Consider the following 26,860-nt stretch of genomic DNA (forward strand, 5'->3'; position numbering starts at 1 on the left):
CCGGGCAAACCAATGGTCCAGGAGTTGCAGCAAGCGTCTTTTCCAAGTTCTTCTTCGGATTCCTTCGTCCAGTGGTCGACTCTGCCTTCCAAGCAAAAGACCTCGCCTTTTATGCAGGTTTCTCCCATTCATTTGCAGCCTAGCTGTCACACACACAACAGGGTGGCTGTCCTCCGATGCCAGCCAGCCAATCACCTTTGGGTGCATTCCTGTAACCAAGATGATTAAGCACAGGGAGTCTCGGGCACCTCCCTCACTTCCTGCCCCTGCCAGACACGCTGGAGCCAGAGGCGGGCTTCACTGGTGAATCCCGCCAAAGACAAAACAACCAAAGGGAGCAAACCTGGTTTGGTGCGCAGAGTAAATCTCAAGAAGGACTTTTCCAACCAGAAATGGCGAAAAAAGAAGACTGGGCCATTTTGACCAAATAGGCACCCATAGGTGCTTTACTGCAACTGCAATTGCAGCCCGCGGTAGAAACACTCAATGGTAGTAAAAGGTAAACCACTGCTACCAGCCACTAATTGTAGAACGAGTAACATAATAATGCTACATGAGAAACTAGACAAAGAGGATACTAATTAACCCCTCAGTCATCCTATTGTAATATAGTGTGTGCTGGGTCTAGAAAGTTACAAATGGAAGTTTGTTTGTTTATTCATTTGTATTGCGCACCAGACCCATTGGTATCAGGGCGCATGAATTACAGGGACATTTTCAGCTTAGTTACACAATAGATAAATTATACATTACAGATACATAAATGAAATGAGCATTAATTTATACATTGTAGATATATACACATATATAGGTAGGCACACATATGGACTAAGACTAAGTTGGAGATGAAGCCTCCTCCCTTTTGCTTTTGGTGGCAGAAGATGGGGCCTCCATAGAGTGTACTGTTAGAGCTAGATGGCTTGTAGTAAAGGACTGAGGGCTAAAGTTTAGAGATCGGTAGATTTCAGCCAGTTAATGCAGTTGGATCTGAAGTTCTGGTATGATTGGTCTTCTCGGATTGAAGGTGGCAGAGAGTTCCAAAGCTGGGCCGCTTTGATAGGAAAGCTGCTGCCTCCAACCTTAGAAAGTTTGAATGTTTGAATCTGGGGACGTGGAGGCAATTGGTGTTGGCTAGTCTGGAGGGTCTAGTAGAGGTCCTTCCATGGAATCTTTCAGATAGATAACCGGGGGCAGCATCATTCAAAGATTTATGGGTAGGTGACGCGGTTTTCAGCTTGATTTTGTCATTTGTAGAGAGCCAGTTGTTTTTCCGCCTGATCTCAGAGATATGGTCTCTCTTAGCCACTCAAAGGCCAATCTAAGGGCATTATTTTGGAATGTTTGTATTTTCCTGTTGGAACCAATGTAGAGGGCATTACAGTAGTCAAGCCTGGAGAGAATGAGGGCTCTAGCCAGGATGATGCAACTGTTGTTAGATAGGAAAGGTTTGCCGGTTCCGATGAGTTTACAAGCGTAGGCAGTAGTGGAAGCCAAGGTATTAACTTGTTTGGTGAATGATAGGGTTGAGTCGAGGTAAAATCCTTGTTGGGCACTTTAATGAGGTTGCCATCAATAATGAAGGATGCATATTCAAGCCCTAGTTTATTAAGGTTAGTGGGAGTCCCCACGATGATGATCTGTTTTATCATCATTCAGGCATAGACCATGAGTAGCCATCCATGCCTGGATGATGAGATGAACTCTATTCATCAAGGCCAAATACTTAACATAATTCCCTGAAAGTGGGAGGAGGATCTGTGTATCATCTGCATATCTAGTGTAGGTGATACCGGGATTGTCCAGATCATCGAGAAGGGGCTTAGTGAATATGTTGTATAGTGTAGGAGAGACGCAGGATCCCTGGGGCATACCGCAAGTAATAGGGATAGGGTCTGAAGCTGCTGAGGGGGAGAATGCTTGCAAAGTCCTCTCACTTAGAAATGACTCAATCCAGACTATGGCCTCCTTGGAGAAGTGAGCAGCTGAGTCTAGATAACTGCATAAGACCTTGTGGCCCATAAGGTCGAATGCAGCCGAGAGGTCAAGGAGGAGAAGGAGGGCTGATTTCCTTTTGTCCCTTAGTTCGTTGACTTGTGTCTTCCGGTCAATGAGGGCAGTCTCAGTTCCATGTTGTGGACGGGAACCAGATTGGCGAGCTCCTAGTAGGTGGTGTAGTTCTCGGTGCTTCTGGATTTGTATGTAGGCGACCTTATGTAGAATTTTTAAGAGAAAGGGTACGTCGTGATAGGCCGGTAGTTGGTGGGTATCGATGGGTCGAGTGTTTATTTTTTTAAATAGGGGGAGCACCCATGATTCTTTGAGGTTTGTGGGGATGGTGCCAGATGCAAATGAAGCATTGATGAGCTTGTAGACAAAGGGAGCTAGATCCCTTGCTGCATCCTTGATAAGCTGGGCTGGGCAGAGGTCGCCCTGGCAGTTGGAAGGTTTGAGTGAAAGTATAAGGATTGAGGTTTTAGAAGGATTGAAGCGAGTGAGTGGGATGTTAGGTGTGATTGGAGTCTTGGGACGAGAGTGATGGACATTCGTTGGAAGAATGTTGGGAAGGGGGGGCTATTTTATTTTGGAGAGTAGCTACTTTGTTAGAGAGTGCATGCTGGATACCAACTTTTGTTTTTAATACAGGTGTCTGGTGTGGAGATGGGGGTTTCAAACTCTTTAAGGATTGTGAATAGTCCCTTCATACTAAAGTTAGCTTGAGAGATCCGGTTGTTGTAGGATTCTTTTTTAGCTTGGCAAATTTCTTTTTTATAAAGGGTGGAAATCTTGGTGAAATTAATTTTGTTAGCTTCTGATGGGAGTAGTCGCCAGGCCGTTTCACAGGTTCTTTTTTTGTGAACCATTTGTTCAGGTGGGTTTTGGGCCTGCTTGGTCTCAGTTTAAGCGGGGCAATAATATCTAGAAATGTTGACATGATTTTATTATACTCATCGACAAGAGTTCCTGGATCGGTACTGTCTGGAAGGGAGTTGAGGGCAGGGAGGATAGCCGGAATGAGTCTGTCAGCGGTGATCTTCTTTTTGTTTCTAGTTAAGGAGGGCAGGCGGTTGGAGTCCTGGTGGGGAGAGGTCTGGTTCTGATGAGCGCAAATGACACAAGGGAGTGGTCAGTACAGGTTTGTGGGGAAATAATGCAGATATTAACAAGGCAGGTATAGTCAGCCACCCAGTCTAATAATCTTCCTTTATTGTGAGTGGGTGCAGAAACTTTTTGGAGAAGGCTGAGTTCATTCAGTATGGTGGCAGTATTCGTTGCATGTTTATCAAGAGGATCATTAAATCCCAAATTGAAATCGCCAAGGAGTAGAACTTGCAATGGGCCTCATTACGACCCAGGCGGTAAGTTACCGCCTGGGCCGTGTCTTTACCACCATGGCGTAAACTACGTTTACGCCATGGTGGTTGGCGGACTTACCGCCCCATTCCGACCTTGGCGGGGCGGTAAGTCCCCAATCCCCATTTACCCTTCCCCATTCCCATTTTTGCCCCATAGGGCATAATGGGAGTGGGGAAGGCGTTAATTACGCCACCGTAAATTACGGTGGCGTAATTAACTCCATGGTCCCTTAGCGCCATGGATTTTAACACCTGCTAAAAGCAGGTGTTAAGTCCGCCATGGCGCTAAGGGACCTCGTACTCAGGCGGTAAGGGTCGGCGCTGTTTACGCCGCCGTAAAACCCTTACCGCCTGGGTCGTAATGAGGCCCAATGTGTTTTTAAGATTGTTTGAGAGTATGGTGGAGATGTCCTCCTCAAATGTACTAATGGGACCAGGTGGTCTATAAATCAAATGTAGGGTTAAAGTTTGGGAGTTGACCAGTGCTAATTTGACTGTAAGCGTTTCGCAAGATTGGAAGTTTTAGGAGGGGGTAAGTCTCATGGAGAGGCTGGATTTGAAGAGGATGGCGATGCCTCCAACTCGGGCCTTGTCTGTCTTTTCTGAGAATGGTGTACCATCGCGCACTGCTAGCATGAGTATGCGGCCAGCTGCAGCATGTAACCATGTCTCTGTTATGGAAAGAAAGTCAAGGTTATCTGCCAGGATCAGATCTGCAATTTCTGTGGCATGTGCTACCAAGGATCTGGTATTTAGTAGGGCCCCCTTGAGTGAAGGCATAGGGGAATCTTTGTCAGCAGTGTGGTGAGTGGGTTTAAAAGTCTTAGGGTGGGGAGCCCTGCGATACTTAGTACCGTTGAGGGGAAGGTGGATATTGCAGCATTTGGGATTAGTTAGTATTTTGGCTAGAGGGGTAGGTAATGTTTGCATTAGAGATGGGTGTAAGTCTAGCAGGGGATTCAAATAGTTTGGCTAGATCGGAGTCTGGTATTCCTGCGATTTGTGTTGCAGGGATTAAGAGTGACTGGGTTCTGTGTCGAGAAGCTGGGTTGAGTTGCGTACAATTTAGTAATTGTAGTCATTGTGAGGCCGGTCGGGCTCAAAGGTGCACAAATGAGGGGACTGGCAAGGCACAGTAAGGTGTTTGATAATAGAGTGGCTAGTGCGATAGGGCGGACTTTGGTAGGCATGCTAGAATAATTCTCTTGGTAACAAGAGAGGGTAAACCGTGGCAAGGACAGGCTTGGTGGAGTAGGCTAGTCCGACAATTACAGGGGTAGGTACCAACTATGGGTTAGACAGACCCGAGACCATCAGCACAGTGGGCTCGTCCCATATAGCATAGGTATGCGGATATTGTAGGTGTTGGCAGATGTGTAGACACGCTAGGGAGTTATAAGACCTGGTTGCAACAACAAAATGGGCTGAATCAATTATCAGGGGGCTCGATACAACAGCAGAATAGGCTAATTCAATTTGTCATAGGAATACGCAGTATATCATATCGTGAGTGTGCAAACATTGTTCAAAGTTGGCAGCAATAGATACATACTAAAACGTTGAGGCCTAGTTGTGGCAACAGAATAGGCTAATTCGGATATCGAGAGAATGGTGCATAGCTTGGTTAGTCTAGCAGGGACAAATACACGCTATAATGAGGGTAAACTTGATGGTCTAGACAGATGCTGCATATATACAGTATTAGTTCGGGCTGACAGAACACATTGATATCATGACTATTTCTTCAGTTATAAACACACAAACATCGTTATAAGGTGCAGAAGATACAGTAATATGAAATCTAAGGGTGCAGTAACACACGTGTATGGTGTAACACGATAAATCGCAGATTCAGCCACTGGGTTTTACAATTATGTAGCAGTCGGGGGGTGGGGGGGGGTGTGAGGCGCTGCACATATGTTTGTACAGCTTACACCGTGTACCTGAATGGTATAGCTGTGCGCGGGTAGAAATGTACAAGTTTTACGGTTCCAGAGTCAAGCGGTACACCTTGAGATGCACGTTGTGTGAACAGAGCTGATACAAGGGGTAGAAACACGGCAGGGCAAGCTTGCTGGATCAGAGAAATGGTATTTGCCGTTCAGATGGAGTCAGTAGCCATATGCTTATGTGCACGGGTGAGTGTCTATGAAAGGACAAAGTTGTTTTCAGTGTAGAGGACTTAGCTTGGGACAGGCAGCAGCGCAACCAGTGCGAAGTAAAGTCAATTTCACTTCACTGCTCTTGGAAACAGTAGTTTAACCAAGAGAAGGTATTTAAACTTTTGGGAAATCTGAAAGGCTTCCCTGTGCCACTGCACTGAAGGTGCTGTGTGTCACAATGTAAAAAGATGCCTATGGAGTTTGTCAGACTCCAAAACCAAAAGAAAGAGTTCAAATCACAGAAAAATACATGAGAGAGTGGGAAAAAGTTCTCGCGCTCTCTCCAGGATAGAAATTAAAAGTCCAGCAAAAGACCTGGAGGTATCTAAGGTAGAAGGGAATTAGCACATTTCTAAGAATTCTCCCTAACACTCTTGCTCTACTACTGCATCTACAATAATAGGAATTCTCCAAGTTCTATGTAACACACAGAGGTGAATCTTATGCTTCACTTTGTTTGCTCCAGCAGCAATGCAAAAGACTCGACAGCAAACTACAGATCCCAGCAACACCTTGACTTCTGTGTAGTTGAATTTCACATGCTAGTTTATGACCAAACTTGGAAAGTAATTCCCCATCTGATCACTTTCTTCTCCTAAATCTCTTGTTGAAGCCAGAAATCTGCTTTCTCCCTCCCTGCCTGCAATGCCAACCCCAACCTCCCAACAGATTTCGCTAATGTTTAGGAAGTGGAATCTGGCTGCAGTGACCATGATGAAGTCATCCGAGTCCCTGCAGCCAGATTCCACTTCCTAAACATTAGAAAAAACTTTTCCAGCATCTAAAGCAATGAAGTACAAGTCCTGGAGTTGCCTATTCTGACTGAGAAAATGGGCTAAAGATTGATCTCTGGAAAAGAAATCAAATACCTATGCTATAACTAAATTAAAGAAATGGGGGCTCATTGTCATTGTGCAACACAGATTGGAAATGAGAAGACGGAGAGGAAAGCCTGCCATGCACGTGACCCGATTGAACAACTGGGTGGACCACTTAAAGGAACTGATGCAAACATGTGAAATGTCTCTGCACAGAAAGGATGAGGTTATTGCTAACTTGAGTCATGCAGTTGAAAAGGCAAGCAAGGATCTTGTTGTGGCGATCATTTACACAATAAAGGTTGAAGTACAGAGATGGTCACAAAGAGGCGTACGCAAGGAAATCGGCTAATAGCCACTATGCTATGACTGAGACTCTGTCATTAAAGCAAATTGGACTGATCAAGGGGAACAAAGCTATTAAGCTTGTGCTGAAGTGTGGCTTGCTATCCAACAACTATAAAGCGAATAGGCGCAGTATAGTGAACCTTTGGAGGAAGCAAACGCTGAGTTATGGATGGCTTGGTGAAAGAACAATTTTAAGGCTTTGGTGTGGTGTATGTGCCTTGAACATGAAATCAATGACCATGCCCCATGGAAGAGAAAGTGGAATGGACACCGCAAATCATTCAAATCAAAGTGGATGTGCTGCTTCTATTCAGTTTGTACATTTCTAGCTAGAAACCACTCCCGTGGGGGGTGCTCACTACCACCATTGATACCTACTGCCTCATCAGTGTGCATCTTCTCACCCTCAGTTGGCCATCCAAAGACTTGCCAACCCCAAGATGATTTATCTACTGAAAGCAGGATCAGGCATTCGAGCAGCCCAACAACTGCCTGTGACAAGAGTTAGAACATCTGCTTAGCAGAAAGCAAGGAATACAATAGCATCCAGCAATACGGAACGCTCTGATTTGGCACAAGACTTATCGAATTGGAAGTAGCATAACTTCACCAAGTACAGCACCGTCAATGAGCTCTGTTGTGGAATAATATCCCAAGAAACCAATGCCGAGTACCTACGGCCTGTACAGCTGACTTCTACTTCGATGAGGGGCCTGAGTTCAGGACAAAGCAGTTGATATCATCGATACACAGTTCAATCAGTAAAGATAGTTAAACACTCATTTTAAAGAATGTACATTTCCTTGTGGAAATTTCTTGCCAGTATTTTTTTTTAACAAAACATGTTTGGATTCTCAACATCTTTTATTACACAGGAACTGCATAAGATGTTCCTCTGTGCCTAAATTATTAATGCATCATGTATGTTAGTTTGTGTAGACCTATTTAAGATATTGGTATTTTAATGGTAGTAACATTTCAATTGCTCTTGAAAGTCATTTTGTATTCTTTGTTTCAATATTTGTTTTCTGCATGCAAAGTTATTTGTGCTCTTACTTCTAATTCCACACTTGCAATTTGACATTCCATGTATTTCTACACAAACGGAGTAAAAGCTGTACATGATTACCATTTCAAATGTCAGTTTACTTCGGGAATGTACTTTCTTACCATTTCCAACTGTTAATTGTAACATTTACCCACCTATACAGCATCCTGTGTTGTGCGTGTTTTCAAATATTATTTTGTCTAGAAACTTCTTAATTGTGTAGCTTATGGGGAGGTGGTGAGCAGCCAAAATGGACACAGTATAGGTAGAAACCCAGTGATAAATCAGATTGTCCTTTAATATTCCAATGTGTGCTTGGTACTAGGAAATTATCTAAACATGCACACTTGTTTTGTGAATGAATTTCATTAAAGAAACTTGCTTTACTTCGTTTATTTCATAAAATTGAGATGCATACGTTTGTCACAGTGAAATTGATTGTGCCGTCATCACTTTAGCATATTTTAATAAGCAGTACACATTTTAACTTAAAAATTATCCATCTACACCTCAAGTAACATTCGACTATAACTTTTAACTCTACTCTTCTGACCAACAAACTGCCACCCATGTGCATCCTTCGGCTTTAACTCCTTTTCCCTACTTGCCCTCCCCCACTGGAATACCCCAGTGACCTCCCCCACTGGAAAACCTCCACTGCCCATGTCCATCAAAACCATCTCTTCAGTGCAATGCTTCCAAACGAGGCTCATACTCCACCTACTAGCAATGGAATGAGCCATTGAAACCTCCCAACAATCTTATCCAACCTAACCTCCCAACCCACTTCACCTGCATTCTGCCCTCGAATACGTTCCTGAGGATGCAGGAGCTGCAGGCCTTGAATGACTTTTTTGCCTTGTTATCCATTTCCTTGCCAGAGCCTAATCTAACCTACACCCCAAGGCTATTTGGAATGTCCACCTGGGGTTGTGGCAGGTTTTGAGGCAAAGAATAGAGCTGTATCTGATGCAAGGCTCTGGAGAGTGTTGGATCTCTGTGCTTATTGCAAGAGAAACCACTACCATAGCAACCATGACAGGTTTACAGCAATATTGTTGTGGGTCTACCCATAGAGCTTTTACAAACCACTTCTTATTACTCTTGCGTGAATTATTAACATTAACTTCCCTACAGTTTTATCACTAAAATAATAAGCATTTGCACTTGCAATACATTTTGTTTTCATACTCCTAAATGGAAAGACACCAAGAATGCATGCTAAAATTTAAAGCAACCAACAACCAATCAGCAGTGTGTATCGCCATGTGAAAATGTGGCACAGTAACATTTAATATTATACTCAAAGTAATGCTGTACGGATTGGGGAGCCAGTAGACAATTGAGATTATACCAGCTCTTGTTAAAACCGCTAAACCGAATGGGATACAAAAATCTATCGGGTCCATGGCTTCTAAAGGCAGCTACCTGAAACAATGTAAAGCCATGGATTAAAAAATACATGTAAAGCATTTTCAATCCACTTGTGCCCTCACTTCCGTCCTCAAGTCCTTTGATGCGTAGACTTATCCTGGTCAAAGAAATGAGGGATAGCAAAGGTCTTAATGCATTCCGTCCATATTCGTATCACGATGGTCAGTGTCTCACCGGCACAAAGAATAGTTGAAAGGCTATTATTTTTATTTTATTATGGTATTTATTGAGCACGGACCTGGCTTTAAGAAACTGAGCGCTTTACAGAGGTATAAACCAATACAGATATATAACGGAGCTCTTTACAGAGGCTACCTGATAAAAATGCATCTTGGTGTCTCTTAAGAGTTTAACCATGGAAAAATATGTGGCAAAAACTGGGTAAAAATGGCTTATTTCAAGCCGCAAAATATTGAAACTGTCAAAGAGTAGAATTGGGGAAATTTGGCAAAGTGACAATGTTTAGGCCCATAGGCAGACTTACTCTAGCATAATGAAGACGTTTATAATAACTACTTGGTGGTACTTAGTAACGAAGTCCAGGGTTGTGGTTCAACTGTGGCTCTCTTTGCATCTGAACACCGAGGACTATGTCTGCTCTGCTGCTTTGTGTTTCGACTTGTTATATAATATAACCTGAAGTCATTTTTGTCTAAACCCCTCCTATTTTCTTGCTAGGCAATACTGACTTATGGACATATTGTCTTGATCCTAGTTTTCCTAGTTTTCATCTTTTAAAACGGTATGGTAATTATAATCATAGCCAATCATTTCCAGTTCACAGGATTTACATTTGTAAATGATCGTATTTATTTTCTAAATGCAGCTGAATTTACAAAATGGTTGATTCTCACAAATGAGATCTTGTATAATGGGTAATTCCAGCTGAGTGTTTTGTTCTTTTTGAAGGATTTACTGCCAAGAAATATAAATATAAATAATGGTTTTACAACCGGGAACTACAGTATGCAGATAATTCTTTTGAAAAAAGACATTGGGGGCTCATTACAAGTATGCTGGTCTGGAAAACAACGGTGCCGGTGAGCCACGTGCCCGACAGGTCTTACCCTGCTGAGTACATCGGCCACGGTAGACAAACCGTCGCGGAAGCAGCGGCACCGTTGGCAACGGTGCTGACGCTTCCGTGGTCCCCACTACCATAGAGTCCTACAGGACACTATGGGTATGGGGACTTGCAATTTACTGGCGCCTGACTTTCTGGGCTGCCGGGGTTGTCATCTCCCGGTGGCACTGGGAAGTCAGTCGCCGGTAAATATTTAGGGTCCGGTGGCAACCTGCCAGTTGCACCCACCGGCACGGTTACCGCCAGACCTGTAATAAGCCCCATTGTGTTTTATAAAATAATCACACTAACTTTGTAATATGTAGCAGTCTTTTTATGAAATGCATTCACTCAAACTGAGCACATTTTAAAATTAATTGGAACAATCCAACGCTATGGAAAACATTGCGTGTATTTAGCATATGAAAATGGGGTCTAATTTTGTTTAGAACGCTGAGTGCTGTGGTAGACCTAGCTGCAGAGAAATGTAAAATAAAATATGGCTTGTTCGGAATTGTTGACCAGGGTCTGATTTCCTTGTAAAACGTGACCAGTAAATTTCAAAGCAGAAAGCAGGCCTGTAAGCCTGTATATTCAGAGCATTGCAAACATAATGGCCCTCATTACAACACTGGCGCTAAACCATGACGCTATTAGCACCATGGTTGGTGCCGGTGTTGTAACGAGTCCGCCATGGTGAAATGGGGAAATACCGCCCCATTCCAAGGTTGGCAGGGCGGTATTTCCCCATTTCACCATGGCCCTTCCCCATTCCATTTCTGCCCCATAGGGCTCAATGGGGATGGGGAAGGCAGCAATTACGGTACCGCAAATTGCAGTACCGTAATTGCCTGCGAGGTCCCTTTGCGGGTCCCTACTTTAACAGGTTGGGTCCCGCAAAGGGACCTCGTAGTAAGGCGCTAAGTGGTTAACGGCGCCGCACCCTTTTATGGCGCCGTTAGCCACTTAGCGCCTGGGTCGTAATGAGGCCCAATGTGTGTCAACCCCCAATATCAAAGAACACACTTATGTTTGTGTTTTGCAGTTAAAATGTGTGTCAGAGGAGATCCAAGATGGTGGCCGGCAGAGGATGACGTGTCTAGGTGTCTCTCCCCACCGCGCCAGCAACAGTAACAAAAAAGCAATCCCGATGGTGAATCACACCCCCACAAAGCAGTAACTGGAAAAAGAGGACACCTTCCTATCAAGCGAGCGCCTTCAGGGAATACACCTTGCGGTGAGGACCAGAGACCCGGACCGCAATATGCGTCAGGTGGGCCGCTAGCAGAGAGAAAGAGCGGCGGAAAGTGAGGGCTCTGATTAGGGGACCGGAGGCGCCGGCCCCTATCTACTTCAAAGGGCACAGGGACCCCCCCCATCCATATAGGAGCAAATGCCATACCCCACACGGGAGACGCAAGAACCGGGAGCCCCATTTGACAACAAACATACAAGGCAGGGGAAACACCACGTTAGACCCACAGCAAAGTAGGCAGTGGAAACAGATTTGAGAGAGAAACCCCCCCCTCTACCCTCCCCTGCCCCCTAGAGCGGGACGGGAGAGGGGAAGAGGCCAGACTGCTGCCAAGCACCAACAGATACACCAAGGACGAATAGAGGGAGAAACCCTACCAAGGATCCAGCTCAAGGGAGTCTGTACCACATGTAAAGGAGTGCCACTGAAAGAGACAAAAGCAACACTATGGCACTAGCATTTTTGTCCAAATCCAGACTGAAAACCATGACCCGAGCACATAAATCTCCCCAAGGGAAGCAACCCAAAAACATAAAGCAGCTGTGGAGCATGGACGACTCAACGACAGCGAGACTGGGGGAGTCCAATCAAGACCCACCCCCCCCCCCCTCCCCACCCACCCAGGAACGGTAGGCAATGGGGGAGAAAACAATGACTAAAGAGGAAATACAAAACTGCTTCAAAGAATTTCAGAGCCAATTCCTACTCTGCTTCCAGGAACAATTCCAAACTCTGAAAGAGGACATGAAAAAATCTTTGCAGGAAGTAAAGATAGACATTGAGAAACTGGAGGAAAGAACCGACACTTTGGAGAAAGTGGTCCAACATATGGAAGACTAGGTGCTAGAACACCTATCTCGCCTATACAGCAACTGAGAAATCCAATGCGAAGATTTGGAAAACCGATCCAAAAGATCCAATATTATAATTAAAAACCTTCCGGAATCCTTGGATGACAAAGACCTGACCAGCACGGTCCTCCAATTATTTTCGGAAGTACTGGCCGGGGACTCTGAATCCCCAATCCAGGTTGACAGACTACACCGAGCAGACCCAAGGATATCAATCGAGCCAGGGTCGCGACCAGGGGCGTGCTAATACCAGTGACGTTGTACGGCCAAAAAGAACAAATCCTGTGATAGGCGAGAACATTTGGACTACTGAGAGTGAATGAGAAAAAAAGTACAACTATTTCAAGACCTTGCACAAACCGCGCTCCAAAAGAGAAGGAAAATGGGACCAGTACTCCATCACTTAACAAGCAGTCCAGGCTATGGCTAGTGTGAATTCTAAACCAGTGAAAATCTTAACGCTCAATATGCGGGGGATCAACACCCCGATCAAGAGGAAAAAGTTGGAGCGACAGGCGTGGAGAATGAAAGCAAACATTGTAATGTACCAAGAAACACACATTACGAAAGCAGACAGGAGGCAAGTAAAGATCAGAGGGGCAACACAAATATACCTAGCTAATGCCGGGGAAAAGAGCGTGGTAGTCCTGATAGCCCTACACGACAGGTTAAATGCGCAAGAACTCCCTAACAGACAAGGAGGGTCGCTACCTATTCCTCAATGTCGACATAGGATGTAAGAAACTGACGCTAGCCTTGATATATGCTCCCAACACAGGACAGGATAACTTTATAAAAGGGGTACTGACGACACTAGAGGGATTTGCCACAGGGGAGATTATGCTAGGAGGAGACCTGACCATAGACCTAAAGGCGCAAATTGATGAGCTAAGGGATCAAGGCAAACCAGCATCACTCGTCCTCCTGGACTTATCAGCTGCATTTGACCTTGTTGACCACAAGGTCCTTTGTAGTCACCTGGATATAGCCGCGCATGTCTCAGAAGAAGCCACAAATTGGATCCAATCCTTCCTCAATAACAGGACCATGAGAGTCTTCTCCACCAATGCGGCAGCAGACTCCATCCCCATCACATGTGGTGTGCCCCAGGGATCTTGTGTTTCTCCTACACTCTATAACATCTTCACTAAGCCCCTTTTCGATGATCTGGACCTTCTTGGTATCACCTACACTAATTATGCAGATGATACTCAGATTCTCCTACCACTTACCGGTTATTACGACAAGGATTTGGCCTTGGTGAACAGAGTGTATCTCATCCAGGCATGGATGGCCACTCACGGACTATGCCTGAATGATGACAAAACTGAAATCATCATCCTAGGCACACCTCCCACCCTCAAAAAACTGGGCCCCATCTACTCCTCTTTTAATATTGGCAACAACCAAATTACAACCGCCCACGCGGTAAAATCTCTGGGTTTCTACCTGGACTCCACCCTCTCTTTCAACAAGCAGGTCAATGCGATGGCTTCTGCAACTGCCTACACCTGTAAATTGATAAGAGCAGGCAAACCCTTCCTATCAAACAATAGCTGCATCACACTTGCGAGAGCGCTCGTGTTATCAAAGCTGGACTACTGCAATTCGCTCTATATTGGGGCTAATAAGGAAGTTATCAAAAGAATTCAAATTTTGCAGAACGCGCTTAGAGCAGCACTTAGTATTCCCAGGCGAGCCCACATCACCGAATTCAGGCGAGCCAATAACTGGCTCTCTACTCAGGAGAAAATCCAACTAAAAGTCGCCTCTTTGGTCCACAAATGCCTTAGCAACGCCGCACCGCAGTACCTATCTGCGAGATTAAAACCAACAAGACTCACCAGATCTGCTAACTCCAACAACATATCTATACCTAGAGTTAAATTGACTAAAGTCGGCGGCTGCAGCTTTCAGGTGAAAGCAGCTCAACTCTGGAACTCCCTACCATCCACCATCCACAATGGATCATCCACTGCCTGGACTTATTATTAGCACCATGGTCCTCCGCCTGGGTCGTAATGAGGCCCATAGTCTCAAATCTCTATAAATCCCTCAACGATCCAGGGGAAGAAATACGATGGAACTATATGAAACGCTGGGAAAGAACACTCGGCGAACCCATCACTAGGAAACAATGGGAATATGTATGGAGCATCGTCCCAAATCTGACACACTCGGTAGAGGTGAGAGAGATGTGGCAGAAAGTTCTACTGCAGTGGTATTACACCTCTGAGAGACTGCATGCGATGTACCCATCTACCTATGACATGTGCTGGCGAGGATGCACCACGAAAGGGGACTGGAGGCACAGGTGGAGCTGCCCCAACCTACAGCAGTTCTGGGGGAGGTGAAAACCCAGGTGGGCAAAATGGTGCAGGGAACAGACGACTTCAGGAAAGGGTATGGATGGCTGCAATATGGGACCCTGGCCAGGGGTCCTACACAAAAACACAAAAGAGGGGAGTGATGATCTTGAAAATAGCAGTTTGGCTGACGATTGCCCAACAATGGAAACAAATAACCCTGCCCATGATATACAATTGGCTACAGAAAGTATAGCGATTCCTGTCGCTAGAATGGATGATATACAAACTTCAGGGATCACCCGCAGCTTTTAAGAAGCACTGGGGGGGAAATCCTAGCCTACTTGCGAAGTGACTATGTGCTACAATGGTGCCCACACTACATTAGAATACTGGACATTCTTTAAGAACTTTCCACACCCTGCACGACGTAATAATATACACCACTGAGGGAGGGAAGAAACTGTAACTATGCCACATTGTAAAATCAATAAAACATGGTTTTAAACATTTTTCTTAAAAAAAATAAAATAAAAAAAACAGTGTTGGAATTAATAACAATGAATTCACATATGTTCAGGCATAAATAGCTAGCATTTGTTTGCTAGGCGTTCAACACAGGCGTACGCATACAATTTGCAATTCCCTGTTCTTAAATAAAAAAGCAACAAAAAAAATGTTTAATTCAAACAAATTGTAGTCTCTTTACCAGTTCCAGGATTAATCCATGGGTTATCCAGAACTTTAGCCCAAACAATGACTCTAATCTATAGGTTGTGGCTCTTCTGACAGTTGCCTTAGGATTATCTTGCAGCTCCTTCTGCCACAAGTCTTCTGCTGCGGTCCTGCAAAGAACTCCACCATTAACGGGTGGGTTACAAATATCCATCAATACATCCTGCATGTTATATATAAACAGGCAATTGTAAACTATGATACTCTGTGTCTTTTAGCAAAACTCCATTGTACTAACAAGTAATGGGAATTCCTATTCTAGGGCAAGACCCATAGGCTAGTATTATTTCAGTTCATAACTTACTAACCACAAAGGTAGCCATCTCACGGACCAGTTGAAACATCTTTGAAAGTGGAGTCCCATGACTAGTCAGCTGCTCTCCAGAATATGTTCACACTTTGCACTCAGAAAGAAAACGTCAAAGGCCATTGCCCCTCGCGCAGTATGTGTTGAGGCCATCCGTCACATCTATCTTCACGTCAACTCTTCCTGGGTGTCCTAGTTCTCACCCTTTCACATAAAGTATGTTTGAAAATTGGCCAATGGCAAGGACTAAGGAGCTATAAGCCCCTTCATTCTTTGGAGAGACACTGTACCTGGCGTGCCATCCTTATGTTAAACACTCATGTGAGCCCTTTTGTGTGCTTCCCATGTCTATGCTGGAAGGGACCTAATATAAGATTGTGATGGCTGATGTTGTAGATACCTTGTTTCATTCGTGTGGTACTTGGAATGAATGTGCGCTTTACTCACGTTACTTCTATTCAGCTAATCCTGTTTAGATGAATCACGTCTGCTAATATCAGGAGAGCATAACTTAGAAGCATATGTGTTCAATACGACAGTTACTACCTGTGAGGAGCCAGGAATGAGGCATGGACAAAGGAAAGTGATATTTGTGGTTAAAGACTTATATAATAAGGATTTAGAAAATGCCTGACTTTCCCTACCTCAAACAAAACTAAGGGTCTGTCCAATGTCATGATATCCAAAGCAAAACTGTTCTGTATCTGAAAATTCTATCATTGCCCTCACATTCTAAAATAACTCTAATGTGTACAGATTTAATATCTTTAGTATTGAAAGGTGCACACATGTTCAAGTTCAAAGGAAATATTCTCCAACTCAAAAGTTCCAGAAGGATAAAGTTCATAGTTCCAGAGGGTAGTTCCCTTCCCCTAGATTTCTCTTCACTCTGTTTTATACTTTCAAGAATATCCGTTCCTAAAGTTTCTCTTGATCAACAACACAACTGGTATACTAAACAACTTGGCTGTTAGTCTGTATCTTGGTAGGTTACCTGGTGTACTCTCCTGCCAAGTTTTCTGTCCTCTTTAGTATGTTTTATCACAGCCTTTTGATGGTCTTCATGTATGCTTAAGATGACTTCTTTAGGTGATGTATTTTATACACTGTCCAACCTGACCTTGTTTAGTATGCATTCTTATATGAACGGACTTGCAACTTGTATCTGCCTGGTATACTCTCCTGCCAGGGCTCTTATATGAACACACTTGCAACTTGTATCTGCCTGGTATACTCTCCGGCCAGGGCTTTTCGTTTGTGACCTGAATCTGCCTGGTATACTCTTCTGTAATATTAAAGCACAACAACTGATTACCCCTCCCTAACCTCCACGCCTATTAGCAGTGATACTCTTCCAATGCTATTATATTGTGCTTAACCTGTAAAATCTGACTACCATGATCCTATACATGTATTGCTTGTACTACCAGATCTTCTGTTTGTATACTTGTACTACCAAGTGTTATGTTTGTATGACCAATTATTAAGATGTCTGTAACCAGGCCGTGATACCCCAGGGTCTGGGCATGTAACAAATAAAATAAATAAATAAAAATAAATAAATATTAGATTGAGCATTGTATAGTCCCGAAATCACTTATTACAAATATATACATTTATTAATGATATTTTCACTTAGTCAAATAAAACCAAATAAAGGTATTCATACATAAAACACTGACTTAATACCAAATTTCATTCAGATCAGTGATGACTTTGATGAACACTACATATAACAAGATGTTTTGTGTCAAAGGGTTAGTAAGTGTTGTGATTAGGTCATTTCTAACACATCTGCTTTTTTAAATATAGTTTTTCTATTCCTGTTTTAACATATTTGATTTGGATAAAAAAACACCTGAATGGAACTAGAAGACATCTTGTAATTCAAGTTGTCTTATTTGTCTACACGTGTTTCAGTCCTTTTATCTGAATACGTATGTTCAAAAGTTTCTGACGGATGTTGACTGGGCTTTCTTCAGGACAGTATTTCTTATATATACAATGGCATTGTTGAACCCCACTATTTTCAGATTGACACACTAAAATTCAAAGAGTAAAATAAAACTGAGACTGAGGGTTTCTGGAATGGGCAGCACAATCAAATTGTGTGAAGCTTTGCTGTAGAGTAATCACTACTGACCTTATTCTTGAAAGAGGTGGGCAAGGTGAACACGTTTCTTTTTTATATCATTGAAGTTCCCTAAGTAGGGAAAGAAATTATCTACATTTACCACGTTGTATTCCAACTAAGATTAGCGGGACATCTGTATCTAGATAAACTTTTTGTCACTTACCTCAGTAAGGGCAGCATTTCTTTGTTGCGCAGCTCAGCATGACGTCTTTGAACATCATTGTAATTTTGACATGGCACTTATATGGATCTCGCTATTATTCTCCTATAAATACAGAGAATGTTGTGGTTATCATATAGGTCTTATTTTTGTTCTCCTATCAATGCAAGAACTGGGTAAATATTCCCACAACATTTTACAACATTCTTCATTAACTAATTTTGGGCCACCACATGCCTATTCACGTGTGCGCCTCTTTAATTTTGATCTACTTAGTTCTTAGAGAACACTGAGTGTTATAATAACGTCATTATGGTGTCTTTTCACTTCTCGGAGCAGCAGGAAAACTGCTTTCACATCGTTAGTTCCACCGGGATGTGGTGTGATTTTGTAAAACCGAACTCCAAGCGAAGACGTTCCTTCTTACCTTTCAGTACGTGGCACAGTTTTGCCATCTCAAAAACCTCTTGCGGCGTGATAAGGCTATACAATGGCGACTTCACTCTTGTTATAACAACTAACATGTTCTGTTCATGGCGTTCCTGACGTAAAGTGTTCCGAGTCGTTTCTCAGCGCAGCGCCATATTGGGTGGGGGTCACAGCAGTTCCGTATTGGCTTGCGCATGTATATGGACTTCTCTTTTAGATGTGGAGGCCACTTGCTTTACATTACATTCCAAATCGGGAGCCTTGACATCTGAACAGTTTGGCCATTATTGGAACCACAATGTTCATGTTGGGACTACGATATTAATGTTATAAAAAGCTTTTGAATTGAGTCTGCACCACCATTTTTTTGCTGACATCATATTTTGAATAAAATAACTCTCTGTTAAAGAACTCATTTCAGAGAGACTTGAGTGCACCAACATTTTTTGTTTTTGGTTACCTGGGACAATGGATTGTTTCATGAAAATATATTTCTAGTTTACAACCCACAGGGGTATATTTTAAACATTACTGCATGAACAGACCCCACTCAATGTTGGTATTCAGGCTTTTTTTTTTTTTTTTTTTTTTTTACATAATCCAATTTAAATATCAATTTTTGTTCAATTGTCTTCAATATGAGGTCTCTATCACCTCCTCTTGTTGGTGCTTCGATGGTTTGTATTACAACCAAGAATATTTCAGAGGGTTTGTGGCTGTGTCTCATGAAATGTGATACCATGGTTTTATCCTCAATTTTGTTCTTTATACACGATCTGTGTTCATAGATACTTTGCCTGGCCTGTCGTTTAGTCTTGCCCACATAAATGAGGTTACAGGGGTATTAAATAATATAAATGGCCCATTCAGTTTTACAATTTGTGAAGAAACTAAGATGCCAATCTAGTCTATATAAATCGATAGATTTGATATCTTTTGTTAGAGAGCAGACTGAGCATTTACCACATCTAAAGTGACCTACTACTGGGGCGAGGTGCCGTAGTGTTTTTGTTGATCTGCTGTTCTTTTCATATCTGCATGGTATGTACCAGTGAGTCCTTTAGATTGCATTGCCGTTTAAAGGTGACTCTAGGGTTTGCCGGTTGGAAATCAGGGCTTTGCACAAATTGCCACTGCTTTAGAATACGTTTTCTGAGTCCATTGCTTATCGGACTGAATGTAGTCACGCAAGTGATTTTGTCTAATTTTGTTTTTTGGCATGGGGAGTGAGGCACTGTTCACGTGGAGTGTTGTGGTCTCTTACATGCTAGTCATACTACTTTGGTCGGGTAACCTCGTTCTCTAAGACGTATTTGTAGATCTTTACTATGTTTTTCAAATTCTACAACATCAGTACAATTCATGCGTACGCTCCCTCTCGCCACCTCTGCTTTGTAGCTTCTGTGCCTCTCGTGGCTCCTGCATGTCTGTTTGGCATCTTTCCGGGCTCAGGCGGTGTGGAGGCTGCCTTTTTCGTTACCTGCAAACGCTCTGAAGCCTCGTCTCTGGTGTCCTCGCAGTGTACCTTCCCTTGCAATCAGCTCCCCTCTGCTTCTTCAGTGAGCCGGTTGGCTCAACAGACCTCGCACCAGCCCCACAGTCCCTCGGTCGACACCGAATGCACGAGAGTTCTCCAGCCAACATCTCCCTCCTGTCAGCTCGTTCGCTGGTTTAAATGTCCCGGCACCTGTTATATTTTTTCAACACTAGAGCGCACCTTGGGCTTCTGGTCTTCACTGATCTTCACTGCTCTGTCAGCTTTCTTGTCACAGTACTTTTACATGTGTGGCACTGGTAGTCCGTGTTTGGTGACTTTTTTGTTTATAACGTTAATAGATAGCCTCTGTAGTTCCTATGGGTGATTGAAGGGAGCCACTACATTATGCCATTTAGGCATTACTTTGAAAATCAGTTTGTCATTCCATTGATTACAGGATGTTGAAAGTTCCTCTTTCTCGTCTTAGTTTTGGTTACTGAAAAAGGGAAAAGGACATGGATTTTATTATCGTTCATTAGATTTGATTTTTGCATTTGTAACGCGCACGTGACGGACCAAACTGTATAGAGACACAGATGAAATCATAAACATACAAAAGCAAAATCGGCCCACAAGTAGAATGCAGTACAGCAACGCTTCTATGAAGAGGCTACCTAAGCAAAAAGGTCTTCAAAGCTGTGCGAAACTGGCATAGGGATTTAATGGCCGTAATATCAATTGGGAGTGAGTTCCAAAGCTTTGGCCGGAAGACTGCAAATCTTCTGTCTCTTCTTGATGAATAAGCTGAGTGAGGGATTACCAACACATGGCAGTCACTAGATTGCAAAGATCTCATAGGTTTATAAGGCTGAATCAATTCACTCAAATAGATAGGGGCCAGCCCATTCCGACATTTAAAAACGAGGCAGGCCACCTTAATTCTAATGCGGTCTTCAACCGCGAGCCAATGTAAGGCTCGACAAGATGGAGAAACATGTGCCGTTTTGCCTAGTTTAAAGATCACCCTGATGGCTGCGTTTTGGGCTTTTTGAAGTCGCAGCATTTGCTTGGCAGGAATACCGGTATCCAACAGCCAACCTCCTCCAAACACTGCCCTAACTTATCAAGTGTTTCATCAGAATTAGCAATCCTCATGAAAATCTGGGGGTCATCAGCATAGGAATGGAAACTCAACCCACATCATCCCATAATGTCCAGTAGAAGGTGTATATGTAGGTTGAACAGTAGAGGTGAAAGTGAAGACCCCTGGGGAACTCCACAGTTCAACTTAATAAGATCTGACAAAAATGTGCCCAGTTTTACCTGTTGATGACAATCAGTTAGAAATTATCTAAACTAACTAACTGACTCCTTTGAGACCCTCCCGGTCACTTGGAGTCGATCTAGTAGGATAGAATGGTTCACCGTATCAAAGGCTGCGGCAAGATCCAACATAACCAGGAGAGAAAGCTCACCTTGGTCCTCAGTCTTCAAGTTCATTGTGTACAGATAAGAGGGCAGTTTCCGTTCCAAACCTATGTCCGAACCCAGACTGGAACTTTCCCAACAGAGATTCTTGTTGCACAAATAAATTCTTGTAGTTGGGTCGGAACTAATTTTTTCAGAATTTTCACAGGCCAAGCAAGACCAGCTATCGGTCGATAATTATATAGAATCTCTGAATCGATGGTGGGCTTTTTCAACAGGGGTGTGACAATGGCATTAGATGGAACTATCGCTTGTGATAAAGATTTATTTACAAACTTGGTCAGAAATGGTGTTAGGTTTGAAGCCAAACGATTGGCTACATAAGCTGGAAGAGGGAACAAAGAATCATTTGTTGGTTTCAGTCTCCAGTAGCCGATCTACATCTTGTTCTGGGACTGGATGAAAATCAAATCTGGATAATGAGCTCTCACTCAGAGGGTTAAAATATTCCACAGAGTTGATTACCTAGCAATTCTGGTGGAGCTATGGTCATAACTGGATGTTTTAATTCAATGTTACCAGTCCACCAGATAAGGTGTGTATTAGGCCTTTTTTTTTTTACGCACAGAAATCTAGACCCTTTTAATTCTTCCTTGCGTACAGCTTACACAGGCTATTTATGGCAGCACCCCCATAAACATTGGAGTTCACTGGTGAAAGCCGGGCCAGCAGCAGCTTGCAAAAACGCTTTACTTTAGCAATCCACACGCTTCCTTGAAAGAAGCAACTGGCATAAGTCCTGGTCCGTTTATTTTTCAACACTCTCCTCCGTTAATAATTCTATCAAGATAATACTTTGAGTAATGTAGAAGAGAATTTGTGTTTTGTTCACTTTGTTCAACTGGCTGCATTTTCTAGGTTACAGTGTTATTAAAGCATGTTGAATCATGAACATGCTTGTCACGTTGCTTTAGGACACATGTAGTATTGTGTAAAATGCAAATTGTCTTAAACTAAAGCTGCATTTTTTATTCATTTTCCTCGGTTTTGATCTGCTGTAAATGAGGCAGCGCAGTTGCAGCAGCATGGCCATTTTCTTACTTTACTTTCTTTTCATCAAAGAAGCACATCAATTGCATTTTAATGGCTTGGGGTTCTTGATATATTGAGGTTTTAGGCAAGCCTCCAAGAAAGCAGTTGTTTGGCATTTGTGAGAAGGAAAAGCTTTTGGTATTCTATGTGAAGATGTTTTTTTTTTAATAATTATGGTTAGGTTTGCATGTGTTCACGTGCATGTACATGCATGAAAGGGCACTGTAAGCACGGAATAGCTCATCATGTGGTCTGAACTTTACTTTAACTCACTTTATGACCATCCATCACAAGCGGGTACAATGGATGCAAATAGAGGCAGATTGTACTGGTACCTCTCAACAGGATTGCTACATATGCAGGCAAAGTAGTCTAATTTATCAGGGAAGCTGCTATACATGTCATGGCATCATGCCAATTATTCAGAGCAGGACAGATTGCATCATGCCCACATTTCCTAGCAAGACTGCTATGTTTTGGGACCGTACTTGAATTTCTTAAGAGTTGTAGTAATGACCAAGCACGAACATTTGTTGGCATTTTCTGCAGCGATCTAAAGTACTGAGCAAGAACAGTGTCTGTGCTCTTCCCAACGGTATCACTACAAAATACCGAACCCCATTACTGCGAGGTAGAAAACCTTGCATGGAAAACAACACATTTCCCTCAATAAATAGATTGGTGGGGGGCTGGGTAGGGGTATTTATTAAAGTGGGGGTCTCCCTTGCATTAACAATACTGAAAATGTGTTTTGCATGCAAGAATTTTGATCTCGCACTAAAGAATTTGGTATTTTCACGTAGATCCTTACCACCATGCTCCAGATCTGGTGTGATGCACACTAGCGGACAGGGTGAGAAGATGGCACTTCTGTCATACTTCAATCCCTCCTACTTGGTCTTGCCTTTTTCAAAACATCTGCCTCGCCCATGCCTGATTACTGAGTCCCACTGCCAAAAGTCTAGCACATTGCAAAATGTGACTCACCTGACTCATGTGTCTAGCTTCATTATGACTCACCTGACTCATGTAGGATGGTCCAAACAGGCGGAGAGCTTTTGACCAGCCGGTTATGTCAGGCAAGCCTCACGTGGAACTGCCAGTGCTTTAACCTTATATGCCTCTCCGAGTCAACAGTCTGTTGGGAAAAGTAGCTCAGTGGGTCAATAACCCTTCTGCCAAGATCATTGTGTAACCTGTTAGTTCAAATCCTGTTGGTAGGTGAGTTAATGCGTCTGCTTAAGATGTGTGTTTAAGATGCAGGTAACATTCAGTTGTAACTTAGATTTCGACTTATCAAAAGGACTAATAAATGCTCAGTGATTCTGAATACAGACAGTTCATCAGGAATACTATACTTGTAATGGCTCGGGACACACATCTCATCTGGGCTCTTATACTTGTAATAGCGCACAGTGCTGGTAAAACATCTGCATTCGAGCAAGTGCTGCATCTGGTGAAACAAACCTCTAACTCTGTAATTGCCATCCTAATGACCAAAAGAAGGTTTGCACGCATCTAAAAATGAGCACCCAATGGTAAAGCTGCACTAGATTTGTAAATGGAAAAGGCATTTTCAGGTTTTGAATATTTATTGATGCTATGTCAAAGGACAACAAGGAGAGGAATAACAACTCTAAGCCTAAGCAATACAGGAGAACAAAGTGGGGCCAGGGGTGGGAGGCCGAGAGAACATATTAGACAATCCAAAACAGGAATTAAAGTATCGGGAAGAGAGGGACCAATGAACTACATAACAGAGCAACAAAGAAAGAGAGAAAGGAAACCGGGGTAATTAATAGGGCACACACAATAGGAGTGAGGGATAGAGCAGAGCAAAAGAGACCTATAGAGACAGTAAAATAAGAAACGTGGATCAACAGCAGACGAGCAGAGCTGGAAATAGAAAATCCAGACTGGGCAGGCCAATAACATAACATAACAGGCAGTGCAAGAAAAATAATCAAAAGAAGTAGCAGCCACAACGGAGAAAAAGGAAAAAACAGATTTAGCCAGAGTAATGTCATGAGGGACGAAGAGGAGGTATATCAACCAATGCAGCACAATGTAGGAGGGAAACAGCAGTAATAGAATGAAGAGATGGGAGAGACAGAGTGAACGAGCACACAACCTCAAAACATGGTATAGCAACACTTAAAGGTGAGAGGCTGAACATCAGAAAGTGAGAAATGGGGGGAAACAGATTAGCAAAGGGAAGGAGAGATGGAGCAAAAACATGGAGTGGCTGTTAAGCAGATAGTGCCAGGCAGCAACAGTAGGTAGGCCCGAGAGACAGAGAAGTGATGCTGGTAGAGTGATGAACATGATTTATGATGTAACTACCTGTAGTTGTTCTCAACAGAGCTTTAGTGTCCAAGTATAATGAAGAAGAAGCTGGGTAGTACGAATCAACAAGTTCTTTATCACCAATTTTTTTCAAACCGTTTTAATTTTACGCACAAATTGTATAGTGTTAGACACCTATTTTACTCTCTTGCGAAGGAGGAAACAAATTTTTACTCTTAAAATTGGATTTACTCTCTCATTCTAAAAATGTGGAGTAAAATGCTCTCACACCAAAACCCTATCTGGAGCACTGAGTGTTACAATAAGTGATCCAGAAATGGGAGGACAATTGGGGAGTTAGATTCTAAAAGACCACTGGTATATTCTATATGATGTAGGGTGCCTACCCTACTCCTCTGAGGGTTGCCTCCCCTCATGTGATCGTCCCTCAAACAGCCACCCCCAGGGTTTAGATCAGGAAGCGTCAGCCTCACCCTGGCCACACGAGGGATCATCACATACCACAACAGAAATATGAAGAGCACTTTACAGTTCTACACCTAAAATATTTTTATACTAATGTTCTTTCATTTAATGCAATCTTTTTTTTCTCTCTGATAGGTGTGCCCGTTCTTCACATTATTGCTACTCCATTCCCATGGGTTTGGCATACCATGGAGGACACAGAAGAAAATCTCCACAAACCTACAGTGGAGAATCTCTGCCGGATATTAACAGTCTTTGTTGCTGAGTACTTGCAAATTTGAACTCCTTTCACAACCCCAGTTTCCCTATCTATTTGACTGCTGCATGATCACCTACAGAGCATGGCTAAAGCTGGCAGAAAAAAGAATTCTCCTTTGAAGGTGGGTGGCAGACCTTCAAAGGGTCTCCTGCGATTCTGCAGCAATGGTCTACAGTGAAAATGACTCATTCCATATCCAGGTTGGTGGACAGATGGGGACCTGAGGGCCATTGCGTTACTGAGGGGATTCTCCTGCACAGTCAACCAACGCACTGGGGATGTTCAAGAGAAGCTTACTTGGGAAGGAATATTTAGCCTAGACAGCTGTTCAAAGAAACCAGTTAGACACACCACCCCCATATTCATGACCTTGTCGCACTGTGACAATTCACAAGCTGTTTATTTTGGCAGACTGAGTGGTAACACCAGAGGCAGCCATGTTATCGCTACTGCTTCGCTTTTCATACTGAGCCTGTCTCCAATATCGCACATTGGCATCCCTGAAACTCTTCATTCTGGTGAATGGACAACCTAAACTTTGCTATAATAACACAAGCTCTTTCTTAAGAATAGACCTGCACAAGCAGTGGTATAATCAATTGCGAAACACAGGACACTATTAAAGCGGAAATATTGGCTTTCACATTTACAAGGCTCCCTACATGATTTCACATGCTGTTCTAAAAGTTGATGGATTGAACAGACCTCACATGGAAGTCCACTTTTGGTCACAGTAGAAAACAGATGTTCGTGCAAACTTTCAGCCCTACCTTGTTACCTGTTCTGGAGAAAGAGTTCAAATGATATGATCATTTATTCCTTGGCCGCTCTACAGGCACTTCTAGGCAAGGTGGAGTCTGGTTGCATAATATGATGGCACATTTAATCAAGTTAACCCTTAACCACTGGCAATCTTGCAAACACCCTCTCCCATTTACACGCATGTTGTCTTGGCTGCTTTGAAGGAACCCTTTTCAGTTGTTACTAGCTTGGATTGGGTTTGAACTTGTAACGTTGCTATGATGGCTTTACTAATCTGGGCCCAAATGGGGCGACATCAAAGCCACTTAAAAAGGTTTAATATCTGGGCCCTCGGTGGAGGTTAATTCCATGTGATACATGCCTGCTTTTGCCAAATAGGCTCTGTATGGTCTTCAAATCCTCATCTGTTGTAGCTGGAATACAATACACATGTCTTGCTTCCCACATGTGAGAACCAGAACACCTACATGAAGTAGATTTTATTTTGTCATTTGGAAGATAAGCATATGTGTGGACATGACCGGACCTGTTTGCACATCATTCAGTCCTTATTTTGGCTTTTTTCTCTGATTGTACCCGGTTAGGTTTTAGCATCAGTATTCTTCTGCTTCTACATTTCCCCACTTGGACCCTGAGCTCCCACTTAACCTGCAGGTTAATAGCTGTA

General features: G+C 43.1%; 1 protein-coding gene across 1 annotated transcript in view; it reads left to right on the forward strand.

Annotated features, from left to right (window-relative positions):
• Positions 1 to 26,083, forward strand: part of QPCTL (glutaminyl-peptide cyclotransferase like) — a 260,140-nt gene extending 234,057 nt beyond the window's left edge. Inside the window, exon 7 of the mRNA XM_069644716.1 lies at positions 25,308 to 26,083. Coding sequence (XP_069500817.1) covers positions 25,308 to 25,453 — 146 coding nt within the window. The 3' untranslated portion in view covers positions 25,454 to 26,083. The remainder of the gene's footprint in view (positions 1 to 25,307) is intronic.
• The last annotated feature ends 777 nt before the right edge of the window (positions 26,084 to 26,860 follow it).

The sequence above is a fragment of the Ambystoma mexicanum genome, chromosome 2p (genome assembly GCF_040938575.1).
Source record: "Ambystoma mexicanum isolate Mex_15411 chromosome 2p, UKY_AmexF1_1, whole genome shotgun sequence".
In the NCBI taxonomy this organism is placed as follows: Eukaryota; Metazoa; Chordata; class Amphibia; order Caudata; family Ambystomatidae; genus Ambystoma; species Ambystoma mexicanum.